Source organism: Cajanus cajan, chromosome 11 (assembly GCF_000230855.2).
Source record: "Cajanus cajan strain Asha chromosome 11, NIPB_CcT2T_4, whole genome shotgun sequence".
NCBI classification, from domain to species: domain Eukaryota; kingdom Viridiplantae; phylum Streptophyta; class Magnoliopsida; order Fabales; family Fabaceae; genus Cajanus; species Cajanus cajan.
The window spans coordinates 14,808,492-14,826,247 of record NC_138527.1 but is presented as its reverse complement, the minus strand read 5'-3'; the positions used below and the strand labels follow the sequence as shown (position 1 = coordinate 14,826,247).

At 29.8% G+C, this 17,756-nt stretch overlaps 1 protein-coding gene and 1 long non-coding RNA gene across 2 annotated transcripts; one reads left to right on the top strand and one right to left on the bottom strand.

Moving 5' to 3' along the window:
• Positions 1–2,571: 2,571 nt before the first annotated feature.
• Positions 2,572–4,265, top strand: LOC109787985 (F-box/FBD/LRR-repeat protein At2g04230). The gene is made up of 3 exons (XM_083067332.1): positions 2,572–3,387; positions 3,617–3,665; positions 4,006–4,265. The coding sequence occupies exons 1-3, from the start codon at positions 2,572–2,574 to the stop codon at positions 4,263–4,265; spliced, it is 1,125 nt and encodes a 374-aa protein (XP_082923458.1).
• A 5,516-nt stretch (positions 4,266–9,781) lies between these two features.
• On the bottom strand, positions 9,782–17,519 carry LOC145953100 (uncharacterized). The gene is made up of 3 exons (XR_014430650.1): positions 16,632–17,519; positions 10,906–15,748; positions 9,782–10,022 (listed from the first exon to the last, which is right to left on the bottom strand). It is a non-coding gene; the product is annotated as an uncharacterized LOC145953100 (long non-coding RNA).
• Positions 17,520–17,756: the final 237 nt, after the last annotated feature.

The following is a 17,756-nucleotide window of genomic DNA, read 5'->3' as shown; positions in this document are numbered from 1 at the left end:
TATCTGATGACCGATTTTAAAACCCCGATTTTAAAAGTCATTTTTGTACTAGTATCATCATCTAAAATTCAAAATCAATAATTTTTAACTTTATCTTCATATGGCATTGGTTAACTGCTTATGCCTCAAGAAAATGGTAATTATATGACCATCTCATGTAACACCCAATAACACAGATGTGGTTTCATGCGGACATGCTCCTTAAGAAAAAAAAAAATCACCTCTAAATTATGTGTCATTTATCATTCCTATATAACATAAATGTAATGAATTAAAAATAATAATTTTAAATTTTAGAGACATGAAAATTAAAGAAAATATTTTCAAGGAAAAGAATATTTAACTCCTTAAGAAAATTTTGATTTCTAAATTAATATTATTTATTTATCTTAAAATAAATATTAGAGATTAAAAAATAATGACTTTAAATTTTGAAGCGGTAAAAATCAAAGAAAATATTTTTACAAAATTTAAAAGCAAAATTTGGAAGACCAACATTATTTTATATAAAATAAAATAAAAATATTATGAGAAAAATAAATTTTTATATATAAAACACAAATAATTATGTTGTTTGAAACATTTTTAAATATTTTTATTTAATTAATAAGAGGGGTTTTAATTTAGATATTCTTTAACTTCATATCTAATTCAATTTTATTTATTATAATTATTTGTAATTAAATTTTAATATTTTTAAAATAAATTATCAAATAAATAAAAAATAATCTTATATTATAATATAAATTATTTATCATAAATATAAAATATAATTTATATATTTAAAATTATTTATATATTTAAATATAATACTTATTTATATGCATAATTTATTTTAAATTTTAATTATATATAATTAACATTTAACATGTACATTGTACATGTTAAAATACTACTAAATTTATGATTTCTTTATTGTATTTATTGAATATATGAATGATAATATTACATCTAATTTTTATCACCTTTTAAAAACGTGATCCAGGAAAAGAGAAATATTGCATAAAGTTTTTAAAAAGAACAATTATGTTTAATTACCTTATATAAGACATATATGATGAACTAACTATGAAGTAACTATTAGCCTCTGAACTCGATCCGAGAGATGATATAAAAGGCTTCCTTATTAGTCTTCGATGTGTTGCCATTGATGTACAAAACAATATTCCAAATTATATATATTTTTTTTTGGTGAATGATATAATTATGATTGAAAAATCAGTCAAGAATTTTTTTACTTGAATAAGTATAATGATTTGTTTAGATAAATTTCTCTAAAAGTATTTTTAAGGGATAAAAATAGAAAGAAAAATTAAAATAAGTTATAATATATAAATTAACTTTATCTTATGAAGAAACTTACTTCACTTTTTCTCCTTATTTTCTCTATTAGAAGTAAGAAGTTTATCTAAAAAATGTATATACATTACAATTTTGGCAAAAAAAAACCAATTAAATGAAAATGATTTGAAAGTAAAAAATAGAGAATGTTATACCATATATTTCTAACTTTAAATATTTAAAATTAATTACAAAATAATAAAGATATTAATAAAGATGTCACATTGTCACACATTATATAAAGTTGGATATATAGTTGAAATGGAGACTACCAAACTTAGAAAATGTTATTATATATATTGCTATTCGTCCAGTCATACTGGATGGCAGTGAATGTTAGACTTTAAACACGATAGATTTAGAAATAATTAATAATGATGAAATAGATATATGGTCACATAAAAAGGGGAAAATTAAGAAGATATTGAAAGAAATTGTTAATAGAGATTTTATAAAGGATAATACTTTATTCAAACAATTTTCTTTTAGATTATATTTGAATAAATTTATAAAAAATATTTTTAGGAGAAACGAACAAAAAGAAAATAATAAAATTAACTTGTTCATAAATTAAACTAGTTTGTATATAAATTAAAAATAAGTTTATGAAAAACTTAATATGACAGAGCTAGCTAACCTTTATAAATTAACTTGTAAAAGACATTTTTTTTCTTATTTGTTTCTTTTAAAAGTGTTTTTATGGAAGTTTATTCAAATACTCCTTTCCCTTTGATCAAACTCAAAATATGGTCTATCTATATATGATAAGATATTTAGGATTATTAGTCTTGTTATTGTTAGCCATTGAATGGCCATGAGTCACTTATGGTTAGCTTTGAGTTAGCCTCTTGTATAAATAAATAAGATGTACTTCGATTATCTAAATTAATGACTAAACTCATTCATTTTTCCCAATATGGTATCAAAGAGGGTTCAACCCGCTTTGCTTTTGCATCGTCGTCTTGTTCTTGAAGTTTCATTTCTTCTATTTCTTGTTCATGCTTCTTTGCGATGTCATAATCAGTATCTCATCAAAATAGAGACTTCATTGATCAATCTTTGAATCCTTCAAGCCCTTGCTATCTATTACGTACCTAGAAAAAAATCCAGGTATGGTTCTTGTTACACCTCCATTGAACGGTGCAAACTATCATTCATGGAATCGTGTGATGAAGAGAGCACGTTGGGGTCGAAAAATAAAAGTGATGAGATCTTTGAAGCATAGGAAATATGCAATATGATGGTGATATCATGGATCACAAGAAAACTATCAATGCAAATAGCACAAAGCATTATCTACATCGAAAATGCCAAGGATCTATAAGCAGAACCCACTTTTTAAATTCTGTGTATAGAGTACTACTTAACCTTGATGCTTCAAGCGTCCACAGTTTCACCCTTTCTCTTACAAAGAATTACCATTCTTACCATATTAATCAGTGGATATCAGCTATTTTAAACCGGGGAGTCAAAGAGCTTTTAATTGAATCAAACAAAAACCTCGACATTTCCTCATATTCCCATTGGAAATCCCAGTCCTTGGAGAAATTGGTGCTGAATATGAATGGTTGTGCTATTGGAGTTCCCAGCTTTGTTTGTCTTTCAACTCTCACTGTCCTCAAGTTGACCAGAATCACGTTTACTTGCCAACCTTCTAATGACCCCAAAAATCTGATCATCAAGTTGCCAGTTCTTAGAGAATATGAGGCAGAAAATTGCAGTTGGTTAAATGTAAAGGATATCACTTTTGAAGTGCCTCTACTTGAAGTGCTTTCAATAACTCCTGCATATGAATCTGTTGACTCACACACTATAATGAAGTTTTGTGCCCCGCGTCTTACAAAATTCTCTTATAGTGGTTATGTTTCACCAATATCAGACACAATTTTGTTAGACATAGACCTATCTAGAGCACGTATTGCCTCTGCTAATATTTATCCACGGGAGTATCTACAGGAGAGTGAGGAAAATGCCGCGTTTTTAACTTCTCAGCTTCTGAAACAATTCAATAATAATGTGAAATGTCTGAAGTTTGAGCGGTCCAAGGTATGTTTCCTTGCTTCACCCTGTGTTTGCAATGAATTATCAACAACAATGAAATTTGATAATGACATCAACATTTCCTTGCTTGAATAGTAGCATTTTACTTTGCTAATGTTATGTTGAAGTCCAATCTTTATAACATATATAGTTGTGACTTCTAATGAGACATTTTATTTTATGAGATGTTTATTGTTATTAGAATAGTTTTTGTTTCATTACATTTTATACATAGCATTTGGATTGCCCCGATATAAATGGTTTTGGCTCCCATTGTCACTCAGGTTCTTGCACTAGTACAAGATGATCTTCCTGATTTGGAATGTTGACTCGTCCCGAACTAGGGAATATCACTGGTAAAATTTTGATGAACTTCCTTCAAAACACACCATTTTTGAAGACTCTTCTTTTACAGGTTAGTAATTGATTCATTGAGTCTACCCAGGTAATCCAATAATCACTAAACTTTGCAAAATACTTTTGTAGATCATCAAAATTTTCACAAAAGAATTTTGTGATACTACTGATTAGATTTATAAAGTTTTTTTAATTCCATTTTTTATTTTTATTGAGAAATATAATTGTTATCTTTTGATCATTAAGAACTACTTCAATTTGATGCAGAACATTCGAATCCTGAAAATGTGTCTTCTTGTATTATATCTAACCTTGAAGTATTTAAGTTTGGAAAACTTTATGACATTGAACAAGAGTTACGATCTGCTAAATTTGTAATGGAATATGCTCAAGTCTTGAAGGTGGCAAGTTTCTCACCCCGTTGGGATCTGCGCAAGTCTACTTTTGAAAAAGTTAAGAAGAAGATATTATCATTTAAGAGAAGTGTCAGCTCTATGGTTATAGAATTTCCCCCTATCTTTAGATAAAAGTTGGAAACACATTTTTAGGAATTTCAATGCCCTTTCTTGAATTCTAAAAAACAAATGGAAGAAAGAAGAATTTATTGTTATAGAAGGAAAAGTAATTTTGAGTTTTTCTACTTGTATACTGCGTCTGGAGGTGTCATGACCCTTTGTCCAAAGTTAGAAGTAGCCTATTTTATTTAAAATATAGTTGTATAGCAAGTAGATTGAAATCATTGTTTCATGTCATGTCATATTTTTTATTTAAATTAAAACGTGATTAAAAAATATCATTTTGTTAGTGATTGGTTTTATCTTATTTATTTGTTACATCTAAGTATAAATCCATATAAAATAAATTCATAATTTATAGTGACAGATTAATATGTAATGCATATTTGATTATAGACAAGTGTTTATTATATTAACAAGAAAGATGCATTAAAATTTACATCATAAAAGGTTAAAACTGAAAATTAATATCTATATATTATTAGGGAAATATTTCTATTTATTTTAAATGATTTAATTTAATCATTAATTTTCAAATACTATTTAATATTTTCTTCTATTGAGTTTCATTAATATTGTTAATGTCAATTTAAATGAAAAAATAATACTGGACTAAATTGAGTTATTTAAAAATAGTGAGACTAAATTAAATATTAAAAATGAATAAAGAAATTAAAACTATAATTTAATATTTATTTTTATAATTATCTCTAAACTACTTTCTCTTTCATCATCTTTTATTCATTTTATTTTATTTTAAAAAAAAATCCTGGTTTTACATAATTTCTCATTTTTTATTTTTATTTTTTAATTATAGACATAGGGTATCTCTTTTTTCCTTAGTTATTAATGAAGGAATGCTCACATTTTTTTTTGAACAATTTTGTCTGTAAAATTCTCTCAAATTAATTTTTATTTCTCACCCATATTTTTATAAATTATCTTTATAACTACAATTACTAAACGATTATTTACACACTCTTTTTTACACTTTTTTTAGACTATGTAAAAATAAAGGTGTATGTAGGTTTTAATAAGTAATGGTATATTTTGTTAATGATAAAGTTTTTTTTTTTTTTTAACAAAAGAGTTTGAACTCAAACTAAAAATCATGAAAGAAAGAAATAGGTGAAATATAAACCATATATATGTGATCTAAAGTTACAGTGAATAAAACATTCCATTACCAGTATATACAAGAAGCATAAGTGCGATCTCTAAGGGCATGTAATATATCTTCTGCAAGGTTACGAATAGGTGTCCACTGTGAGACTTCTAACCCTTTCAACGTTTGTTAAAAAGACGCATCGAACCCTAAAGTCTTGGTTCATGTGAGTGAGAGAAAAAAGCCCACTTATAATAAAAGGCCAAAAAGTTCACCTAGTGCCAATCCATGGGCCAATATTTTTTAAATAGAAATAATAAATTCAATTATTAAAAAATTATCCTAACGGTTAATACTTTATTTTGTCTAGGAAATTAAAAATAAAACACAAAAAAAATCATAGGCAAAAATATTTTTAAAAATATATATAAACATAAATTTAAGATGAAAAAAATAAAAATAAAAACATAATACAAAATAAAAATGAAAATTGACAACAAGAGAAAATTAAAAAAATAATATAATAAGATGTGATAAAATAAAAAGTGAGATGTATGTGCACTATTGTCCAAGTAAATAACTCAAACAAATTGAAGTTTCATGTTAAATATCATAAGTTTACAATGCCTTATTTTGAGGTGTTATTTGCATTATTGATAAGTTTGATGAAAGATCTACAATTGTTGTCTCTAGCATAAAGATCAAAATCAACTCCTATCTTGATGAAAGTTAGCTTTAATGTAAGCTCATTGATCATGATAGAAAAGATAATCTCCTGTGTTCATCATTGTTATAAAAAAAAATGTGATAACTTAAGCTACAATTATCTTAAAATTTGTGATATTGAAAATATTAAAATAACCATATTTTCTATAAAATTAAGATAAGAACATTGATTAAGAAAGAATAAACATAAAAAATATGTTTCTTATTTTATATTGAGTATGTAAACCAATATTAATTTTTTAATGTGGCAAGTAAGGGGTCAAAACTCGTTTGGCCTTGGTTGTAACTTCCTTTTATTTGGGTTAGAAGTTTTAAATCTCTCCATTAGGTGAAACTAAAATAAATGAGGGTATTATAGGAGGTGGGATGGGTTAGTCCTAGGACCATAGTTCTAAGTGAGCAATTAATAGTAAGTTTTTGAATAGGTATAGTTGTGAAGGTAGTTTTTAAAAAATGATGTAAAGAGAAAGAGTGGTTTGAGAAGTAATTATAAGGATAAAATTATCAAAAATATGTACACTAAAAGGAATAATCTCCTTTATATATACTATTAATAAAGGTCATATATTATTTTAATTGTACACATTTTGACAATCATTCTACCCCTTGTCACTCTGTCTTTCATATATTTTTTTATTTAGTTTTCTCTTTCTTTCTTTTTTTTTTCTCTCAATAAATTTTTTTTTTTTAACTTTTTATATCCTTTAAATAACTGTTTAATCACTCGTGAATATTTAAATTCAATTATTTTTTATTTTATTTTTAAAATAAAATGCACAAAGATATAAAATATTTTTTTTTACAATAATTAATAATAATATAGAAATTTAGATATTCTCCCTTGGTCCTTTCCCTACCATATTTATTTATTTACAAATGAACTCTGATTTCAATCGTTATAGCTTACAAAAAGCACTTTTAGCTAGATGTCATTTCTAGCCTATTTTGTGTCTCATAGTTTATTCCATTCACGTGTTTGTCAAGTATATTGAATTTTCATTTTAAAATAAATAATAGTGACTTCTATTAAGAGATTAAAAAATAATTATCTAATAAATTAACAACATAAAAATGACTTTTCTAAAAAACCCCTTCAATTTTTTTTTTCTAAATAAAAAGTCTGACATACTAAGCATCATTATAATATAAAGACATTCCAACAATATTGACATCTTAAAATCTACCATTCATTTGCAACACATTTGAATATAATAAAAGAGGAAAGAAAAAAAAAAAGAACTTGGGGAACTAGACCTTACCCAAGAAAAATTAATAAAAACCAAAAGAAGGTAGATTGCAATAGTTAAGAAAAACTATGACTAAATAAAATATATTAAAGTGTCCCACCAAACAAAACTATTTATATGTGTTAAATCATATACCACAAATTTATTAGCACATTATTCTCTTTAAAAATATGAGAAGTCTAAAACTACATCTTAAAATACAAAATCCAATAATGCTTTCATCAACTACGAACATACCAATATACGAAATTAGGACTATAAAAGGCATGTAAAACCTTTCCATAATCAAATTTTAACCACAACCTATGTCATCTTGTTGAAAACACGTATTTAATGTTAACATATTGGCAACCAACTTCGCCTTCAAAGCATCATGTAAAACCATTCAAATTATAAATAATAACCTAATATATAAGTTATTTAAAATTGTATTTTTGTAAATCAAATTTTTGGAAAAGGGTAAATTTCTAATAAGTATCTATCAAGTTTGTCAAAAACTAGTTTCAATCGCAACCTTGACTACATTAAGACTAATTTACATTAATTAAAAATTAGTTAATAAAATTTAATCATATTAATTTTATTGAAAAATAATAATTATATTTAATTGAAATTTGATATTAAAAATAAATATTATTTTTAATGAAAAAAAAAAGATTATTAAAACTAAACCATCAATGAAATGAAGTATATTTTTAAAATGGTTTAAATTAATAGAAATTTATTTAGTTTAATGCCCACACTAAATATTTATTATATATAAATAAAATTTACAAAAAATTATGCATATAAAAAATATTATATATTTCAATATATAAATTCTACTAATTTAAAATTATATAAATAAATTATATTTATATGTGTAAAAGAAAATTTATATTATGACACATTATTTTTAATTATTCATAAATTTTTAGCATAATTTAATTTAATTTTGAAATCTATATAATAAATATAAATTGAAACTGATATAAAATTAAAAATTTGTAAATATCATCTTATCAAAATATAAAACTTATAAACTTTCTTTAAAGTGAAATTCCTAAAATGAATATGTGCAAGACAAATATTCATATTTAACTTGTTTGTGCAATACACATGATAAATATGTATTATTATATTATATATAACTAAAATTTGTAATAAGTTATATATATTAGTATTATATTTATATATAAATTATAGTTAAAATTTATATAGATAAATATTTTAAACATGTAAATTATATTTTATATTTATAATAAATAATAATTTATATTATAGTACAAAATTATTTTAATGACTAATAATTTATTTAAAAATTAAAATTTAACTTATTTATACAAATATACAAAGAAAACACTTCTTTTCATAATTATTTTTGAACTCCATAATTTTTGGATATGTAATGATCCGCCTTGGCCGTCACATTGCGGAACAACAACTAAACAAATGAAAATATATACTAAAATAGTATAATACAAATATATAAACATATATATAGCACAGGTGGCCCAACATACCACAAATATATATATATATATATATATATATATATATATATATATATATGCACACACAGACACAACTAATTATAAAATATTCTACCCCCAAGTGTAGTCTACAAAATACAAACATCTCTAGCTCCCACCATTACGTGGCCTCCATGTTCAATATCTACTCACATTTTCTACAACTTACAACACATGCATCATCACATAACAACACATTATCATTACATCAACACATATCAAACATATGCATCATCATGTATTTCAACTTAAAGATCTCTTACAATATAAGGTGAGCAGTTTAAGTGGCTAGGTCCTACCGACCTGACAACACAGAACCTTTTTGAGCTTGTTAGGTAAACAAAAAATTTGGATAAAAGTCCACAACACGATAACGGTTTCTCAGACTTTACCACTTAAATAAGAAAGTATAGTACTATGTTAGGATAGGACAGTTGGGTTTAGGCTTACCATAACATTAGCTAGCTCAATTAAGCCATCTATGGGATTAGCCTACTGACTATCCTCCAAATACTCTAACCCTCTCGGTTAGGAACTAAGTTTCTAACTTCGTACTTTACTCGAATTGACCACTTGTAATCGATATATCTCGACTTGACCCTTATATCGTAGTCGCTTCATACACATGTGTTTTGACCTTGTCCACACATAGGATCAACTAAGTCCTAGAGGAGAACAACATCATCCACTCCAAGAGACAACTTCCAGAGGAGGGTTTTTTAACAAATTTGGCTCTTAGAGCACCACAACTATCTCAATATGCACAATGGGATGAGAACCTTCGAAAACATCTCCCTTAGTCCTAATGATCAACAACTCATCATCACAGTACAACAATATAGTTATCATCTCATCAACTCAACTATCAACTCATTTCAACTTTAAACAACACAGTCAACTCAATATGTGACACCCTCTACCCCGCATATCATAAATCAATAAATTTAAATAATATAACTTTAATAATCAAACATGTTTAAAGAGTATCACATTTTTAACAAACATAATCAGCGGAAATTACAAAGAAATAAATCTCAAAGTTTTCAAAGTAATTTAAAATAACATTAACAACCTAATCTAATCTTATCTATACCCCGATGTCACATGTCCTATCAGAGCATAGCCCATAAAGAAGCCTAAGCTTCACCACCAACATCCTCAGCCTCATGCTGATAATCACCTGTATAACGGTTAAAGAAAAACAACACAAAGAAAAAGGGAGTGAGAAAACATCTCACTCGGCTCACAGTGTAGGAATATATATACTAGATAGCCAAACACAAACAAAACATATATAACATAGATTAACAATATCACATCTTACTCATTCAAGGCATATCCATTTGTCATATAATATCAAAAGACACATGTATGGACACGGACTACATTTTATCATGCATGTGGCGCCAGTCACTTATCACGTAGTATATTGCCGCTAGCAATACACAAAGAGTAGTCTAGGAGTACATGCCGGGACACAACCTCTGCGCACTCTCACTAGAAGGACATACTACCAGAGTCTCGTCGGGATAGCTAAGCCGCGCAAGATACATCCCATGCACACAATGGGCGAGACTGGGACTTCCAAACCGAGCCATCCCCAAGGACTGATCCCCACAGCTTTTACACTAGGGGGCCTTCTCTGGCGGCGTATTCCATATCGTACCCTTATCACTTTATGCAAATGATGCATGTCAAACAAGACTCTATGCATTCTCATATCACTTTATCACTTTCCATGGTCATTTCTCTTTATCACATTTCATATCTCATTGTCACATTATCACATTATCTATCTCATGGTCAATCATATCTCATGTCATTTCACATCATATTTCATCATCACATCATATCATTAGAAACATCACATTCACATTATCATATCATATTCATAACTTTCACAATCATAATCTCAACAGAATTTCTATTCATACACACATATTAACCAAGCAATTAGAACATACAAACAATATAACATACAACAAACACAGGATTGGGGGCCAATCCCACTACCCAGCATACAATCCCACACCCAGAGCGATATTTCTCACTCCCCCCCTTACCTGGATAACAGGCACTGAAACTAAAGAAGAGCTTCCTCCTCTAGGCTCCTTCTACTAGGGTAGAACCACCTCCTATGGATTCCTCTAGGTCTTCAAAGAGAAGAAGAGGAGAAGAAGAGAGTATAAGAGAAGAGAGAATGAGAATTGAGGGATGGTTTGCAATGGAGAAGTGAATGGCTATTTATAGCCTTCAAGACACATTAAAAAAATGGAAAATAATGAAAAAATCTTAGACAAAACTAAGTGGAATGAATTAGTGAGATGAATTATTAAAGTTGGTGGGATGAATTAATGGAGTTGGTGTGAATTAATGGAGGGTGCCATGTTCTTTTCCTCACCGACTTTAGCTACTGATTTGGACCTTATAGACAGCCGAATCTGAAAATATTTCCTTCATGAAAGTTGTAGGATTTTCTCTTATCTTTCCATAGCCACCAAGTTTGTATCATTTGAACAACCACCGACCAAGTTATACCCCACAAACCGAGGCTTGCCAATCAGTCCAGCGAGAAACAATTGTATCAATCAAATTCCAATTTTGACCTCCTAAACGACCGATTTTGCAAATGGCTATTTCTGTAAAAGTTGTGCGTTTTTCTCTTAGATTTCCATTGACACCAATTTTGCATCATTTGGACCACCACAGCCCAAGTTATACCCCAAAAACCGATACTTGTCAGTCAGCCCAGCGAGAAATGGTTCTAAAAAAATTCACAACTATCTAATTAGGTCCAACAACACACATATCTTTCTAAGCATAAATGGAGTGTAAATTATCTACAATTGAAGTAAAATATAACCACCAATTTATGACCAAATACCACATAATAATAATAATAATAGTAATAATAACCATTTTGAAAACTAGGGTGTTACAATTCTCCCCTCCTTTAAGAAATTTCGTCCTCGAAATTTACCTGAAAACAGGAATGGATAATCTTCTCTCCCCTTGCTTTCTAGTTTCCATATAGCGCCTTCTTCAAAGTTTCCTCCCCAAATAGCCTTGACTAAAAGAATTTCCTTACCTCTTAGTTTCTTTACCCTCTTATCCTCAATCCTCAAAGGTATAGTCTCATAGGTGAGGTTATCCTTTAACTGAATGTTGTCGGATTCCACAATATGAGATGAATGTATTTTCTAGGTTGAGAAACATGAAAGACATCATGAAGATTTGATAGGGATGGAGGTAACGCAATTTGGAAAGCTACATCACCAATTCTCTTAAGGATCTGGTAGGGACCAATGAATCGTAGAGTAAGCTTGCGAGATTTAAGTGCTCTACCAATTCCAGTCCAAGGAGTTACTTTAAGGAATACATGATCTCCTTCTTTAAACTCAAGGTCTTTCCTTCTTTTATCATGGTAGCTCTTCTGCCTACTCTGTGATGCTCTCATTTTCTTTTGGATTGTCCTAACCTTTTCAGTAGTTTGTTGAACTATTTCAATTCCTAATATGGCACTCTCTCCAGATTCTGCCCAACACAAAGGTGTTCTACATCTCCTACCATACAAAGCCTCATAGGGTGCCATCCCAAAATCTAGAGGTGAACCTAGGATCTCTATCCGAAACTATACTAGTAGGAACCCCATGCAACCTTACAATCTCACCTATGTACAACTTGGTTAACCTTTCCAAAGGGTATCTAATGTTAATGGGAATAAAATGGGCAGACTTAGTTAATCTATCCACAATGACCCATATAATCATCCAAGTTCTTCCATGTCCTAGCTAATCCTACTACAAAATCCATCGAGATGCTATCTCATTTCCACACAGACACATCTAAAGGTTGCAGTAAACCTGAAGGTTTCTGATGTTCTCCCTTAGCCTTCTAACATACTAAGCAAGCATACACAAATTCTTCTATCTTAGGCCACTGGAATATTTTCCTAAGGTCTTGGTACATCTTAGTGGCTCTTAAATGGATGCTAAGAGTACTCTTGTGTCCTCCCTTTAAGATCATCTTTCTAATTTCAAGATTACTAAGCACCCAAATTTATTCTTGCACCTCAAAACAACATCAATTCCAATTTTTTTTTTTTTTTTATAAATTTTAATCATATTCCTACTAATCTTTTCCACTTGGTTCACTAGAAAAGATTCTAATCTCATCCATTAATTCACTAGTTATTTTCAACCATAGTCAATTCAATGTTCCTAAAGGTAGTCTCACACATCAATCATAAGTCCCTAAATTCTCCAATCAAATCCAATCCTTAAATATATTAGTGATCATCGTAATCAAGGCATCTGTCATAATATTGATATTACTTCTATGACCATCTGTAAAGATCAAGCACCTAAGCATGTTATACATATCAAATCACTAATTTTACTGCTCCATCTTCAACCAATTCAAACCCCTATCCATCACCTTATTCTATAGTCTCATATCTTGTTACCAATATGAATCAACTAATTGTATTTCTCCAATTTATCTCAATGATCCACTTGTTACTCGAGTCACACCTAGTTTTTCACCACTAGGAGTAATCTCACAAGTCAGACTTAAATCCCTAAAAAGATCCTTCTTTCTAATCATAAGGAAAAATATAAAGGTTTCCTACTCAAAACATTGGTTACCACAATGGCTTTGGCCAAATAACCAGTAAGATCAAAATCTTATTCCTTAAAAATTTCTAACTATCTCTTTTGGTCAATAGATATTTAAAACTCTTATGATCGCTAAATACCTCAAGCTTAGAATCATATAGGTAATGTCTTCAAATCAAGGTCATGGGTAAGGTAATTCCTTCTCATAAATTCTCAATTTTCTAGAATCATAAGCTACTTATCTGTTCCTTCTTGCATCCACACTCTATCCAATCTTATCTTAGAAACATAACTATGTTCCACAAAAGACTTACTAAAATCTAGTAGTATTAACACTAGTCAATCTTGCCTTAAGAGTTGGAACTACTCTCGTACTTACTATCCCACATAAAGACAATACTCCTCTTAGTGAATGTAGTTAAGGGCAAAGCTATCTTAGAAATTCCTTCAATAAATCTCCAATAATAATAAGCTAACATCATAAAACTCTTATCTTCACTAATTGGCTTAGATATCTCCCCACTTAAATACAACTTCTACCTGAGACATATCCATGTTTACCTTAACTGGAATTTACAAGAACTAGAAAACTTATCTTATACAATAAAAATAATAAATAAATCAATCAATCAATCAATAAATAAGATAAAATAAAATAGTAATACTTAACATACAACCGTCTTGAATATATCTCCACCTTCAACTACAATATGATCATATCACACCCTAAGATCAATCTCACTAACCACACGACATTCACCAATTGATCCCTAAGGTAATCTATCCACATATCAACATACATGCTTACTAAATCATATTAGAATACCAACTTTAAACCTTCAAATATACCATCGATAAGCATGTACATGAACAAACTTTATCACATAGCATTATACAACCTTTAAACAACCTCTCAATCCTTATGCAAACACCCCAAAACAAAATCAATTCTTATCCTTGCATTGCCTAACGATTCAAAAATATCATGAAACCATACATATCCCTTCAACAATGTTTAAAGAAAATGATACCTAGAGAGTTATACTTATTCAAATGATCTCAAACCTATCTCAAAATAAAGATAAGAGAATAAGCTACAACTCCTACGAAGACATAGAATTCTAAAAAGATCATCTTCTTAGCTACAAATTTCAAAAACCGCAGCAGATATATTCAGCGCTTATAACTAGACCTTTGATCACCAAAGTAGCTATAACTAGAGTTCTATACCTCCGTTTTACCTGATTCCAGTTCCATTAGAAAGATAACGTCCAAAGCTACTACTTTTGTGAAGACCATAAAATCTGATTCTGTCAATATGATACTCATACAGGCACAACAAAATTTTAACGAAAATAATCCCCATATTATACAGCAATAGTGTACTAACATTTCACAAAATACCTCAACCATTCCAAACTCACTCCTTTCCACCTTAAACTCATATTCAAGCTTTCCATTACAATCCTAGACCAAAACAGCTCACATATTTAGTGCAAAGGACTTAGAGAATAATATTCACATATTACCTAAACCATAAAAGTTAACATGAAGCACCAATACTCAAGGAACGTTTCAACCTCTCATCAAAATATCAAAACTCCAATTCTCATATACAACCTCCTTGGATTCAATCGCTACTACTATAGATTCCTAAATTTCATTAATCGTAAACTTTTGACAAATTAATGTCTCTCCTAATTCTAAGGTCTCAATAGGCTTTATCCGTACTATTGGTACATAAGCTCACCATACGAGTGATACTACTCAACCACTACTTCTTACGTAAGCAAGAAGTATCAAACAAATAAGCAATTATGAAAAGAGCAATCAAAAATAGCATCATCAAATTATATCATGTCTATCAAACAAATCCTGAGAACACAATGCACACAACATAATCAATCATCATATTAGCACATCAATCAACTCATCACATTATTAATCTACCAAACAAGCATAGTAGACTCATAACTCACGGTCGATTAGATCAACCTGGCTCTGATACCACTAAATGTGACACCCTCTACCCCGCATATCATAAATCAATAAATTTAAATAATATAACTTTAATAATCAAACATGTTTAAAGAGTATCACATTTTTAACAAACATAATCAGCGGAAATTACAAAGAAATAAATCTCAAAGTTTTCAAAGTAATTTAAAATAACATTAACAACCTAATCTAATCTTATCTATACCCCGATGTCACATGTCCTATCAGAGCATAGCCCATAAAGAAGCCTAAGCTTCACCACCAACATCCTCAGCCTCATGCTGATAATCACCTGTATAACGGTTAAAGAAAAACAACACAAAGAAAAAGGGAGTGAGAAAACATCTCACTCGGCTCACAGTGTAGGAATATATATACTAGATAGCCAAACACAAACAAAACATATATAACATAGATTAACAATATCACATCTTACTCATTCAAGGCATATCCATTTGTCATATAATATCAAAAGACACATGTATGGACACGGACTACATTTTATCATGCATGTGGCGCCAGTCACTTATCACGTAGTATATTGCCGCTAGCAATACACAAAGAGTAGTCTAGGAGTACATGCCGGGACACAACCTCTGCGCACTCTCACTAGAAGGACATACTACCAGAGTCTCGTCGGGATAGCTAAGCCGCGCAAGATACATCCCATGCACACAATGGGCGAGACTGGGACTTCCAAACCGAGCCATCCCCAAGGACTGATCCCCACAGCTTTTACACTAGGGGGCCTTCTCTGGCGGCGTATTCCATATCGTACCCTTATCACTTTATGCAAATGATGCATGTCAAACAAGACTCTATGCATTCTCATATCACTTTATCACTTTCCATGGTCATTTCTCTTTATCACATTTCATATCTCATTGTCACATTATCACATTATCTATCTCATGGTCAATCATATCTCATGTCATTTCACATCATATTTCATCATCACATCATATCATTAGAAACATCACATTCACATTATCATATCATATTCATAACTTTCACAATCATAATCTCAACAGAATTTCTATTCATACACACATATTAACCAAGCAATTAGAACATACAAACAATATAACATACAACAAACACAGGATTGGGGGCCAATCCCACTACCCAGCATACAATCCCACACCCAGAGCGATATTTCTCACTCCCCCCCTTACCTGGATAACAGGCACTGAAACTAAAGAAGAGCTTCCTCCTCTAGGCTCCTTCTACTAGGGTAGAACCACCTCCTATGGATTCCTCTAGGTCTTCAAAGAGAAGAAGAGGAGAAGAAGAGAGTATAAGAGAAGAGAGAATGAGAATTGAGGGATGGTTTGCAATGGAGAAGTGAATGGCTATTTATAGCCTTCAAGACACATTAAAAAAATGGAAAATAATGAAAAAATCTTAGACAAAACTAAGTGGAATGAATTAGTGAGATGAATTATTAAAGTTGGTGGGATGAATTAATGGAGTTGGTGTGAATTAATGGAGGGTGCCATGTTCTTTTCCTCACCGACTTTAGCTACTGATTTGGACCTTATAGACAGCCGAATCTGAAAATATTTCCTTCATGAAAGTTGTAGGATTTTCTCTTATCTTTCCATAGCCACCAAGTTTGTATCATTTGAACAACCACCGACCAAGTTATACCCCACAAACCGAGGCTTGCCAATCAGTCCAGCGAGAAACAATTGTATCAATCAAATTCCAATTTTGACCTCCTAAACGACCGATTTTGCAAATGGCTATTTCTGTAAAAGTTGTGCGTTTTTCTCTTAGATTTCCATTGACACCAATTTTGCATCATTTGGACCACCACAGCCCAAGTTATACCCCAAAAACCGATACTTGTCAGTCAGCCCAGCGAGAAATGGTTCTAAAAAAATTCACAACTATCTAATTAGGTCCAACAACACACATATCTTTCTAAGCATAAATGGAGTGTAAATTATCTACAATTGAAGTAAAATATAACCACCAATTTATGACCAAATACCACATAATAATAATAATAATAGTAATAATAACCATTTTGAAAACTAGGGTGTTACACAATAGCTCAACAACTCAACTCATAACTTACAACTTAACCATCACAATGTAACATCTTTTCAACATATAATACAACATACAACTTTATAACAACATAACTTTCATCTAACAACTTAGCAACATTATCATCATACACTTCACAACTCTTAACTAGATCATCTCATCATATTTCACAACATATACATAGTGAACACTCAACATATAACAACTTTAACAACTTAATTTCAATATGCTTCAACAATATCATA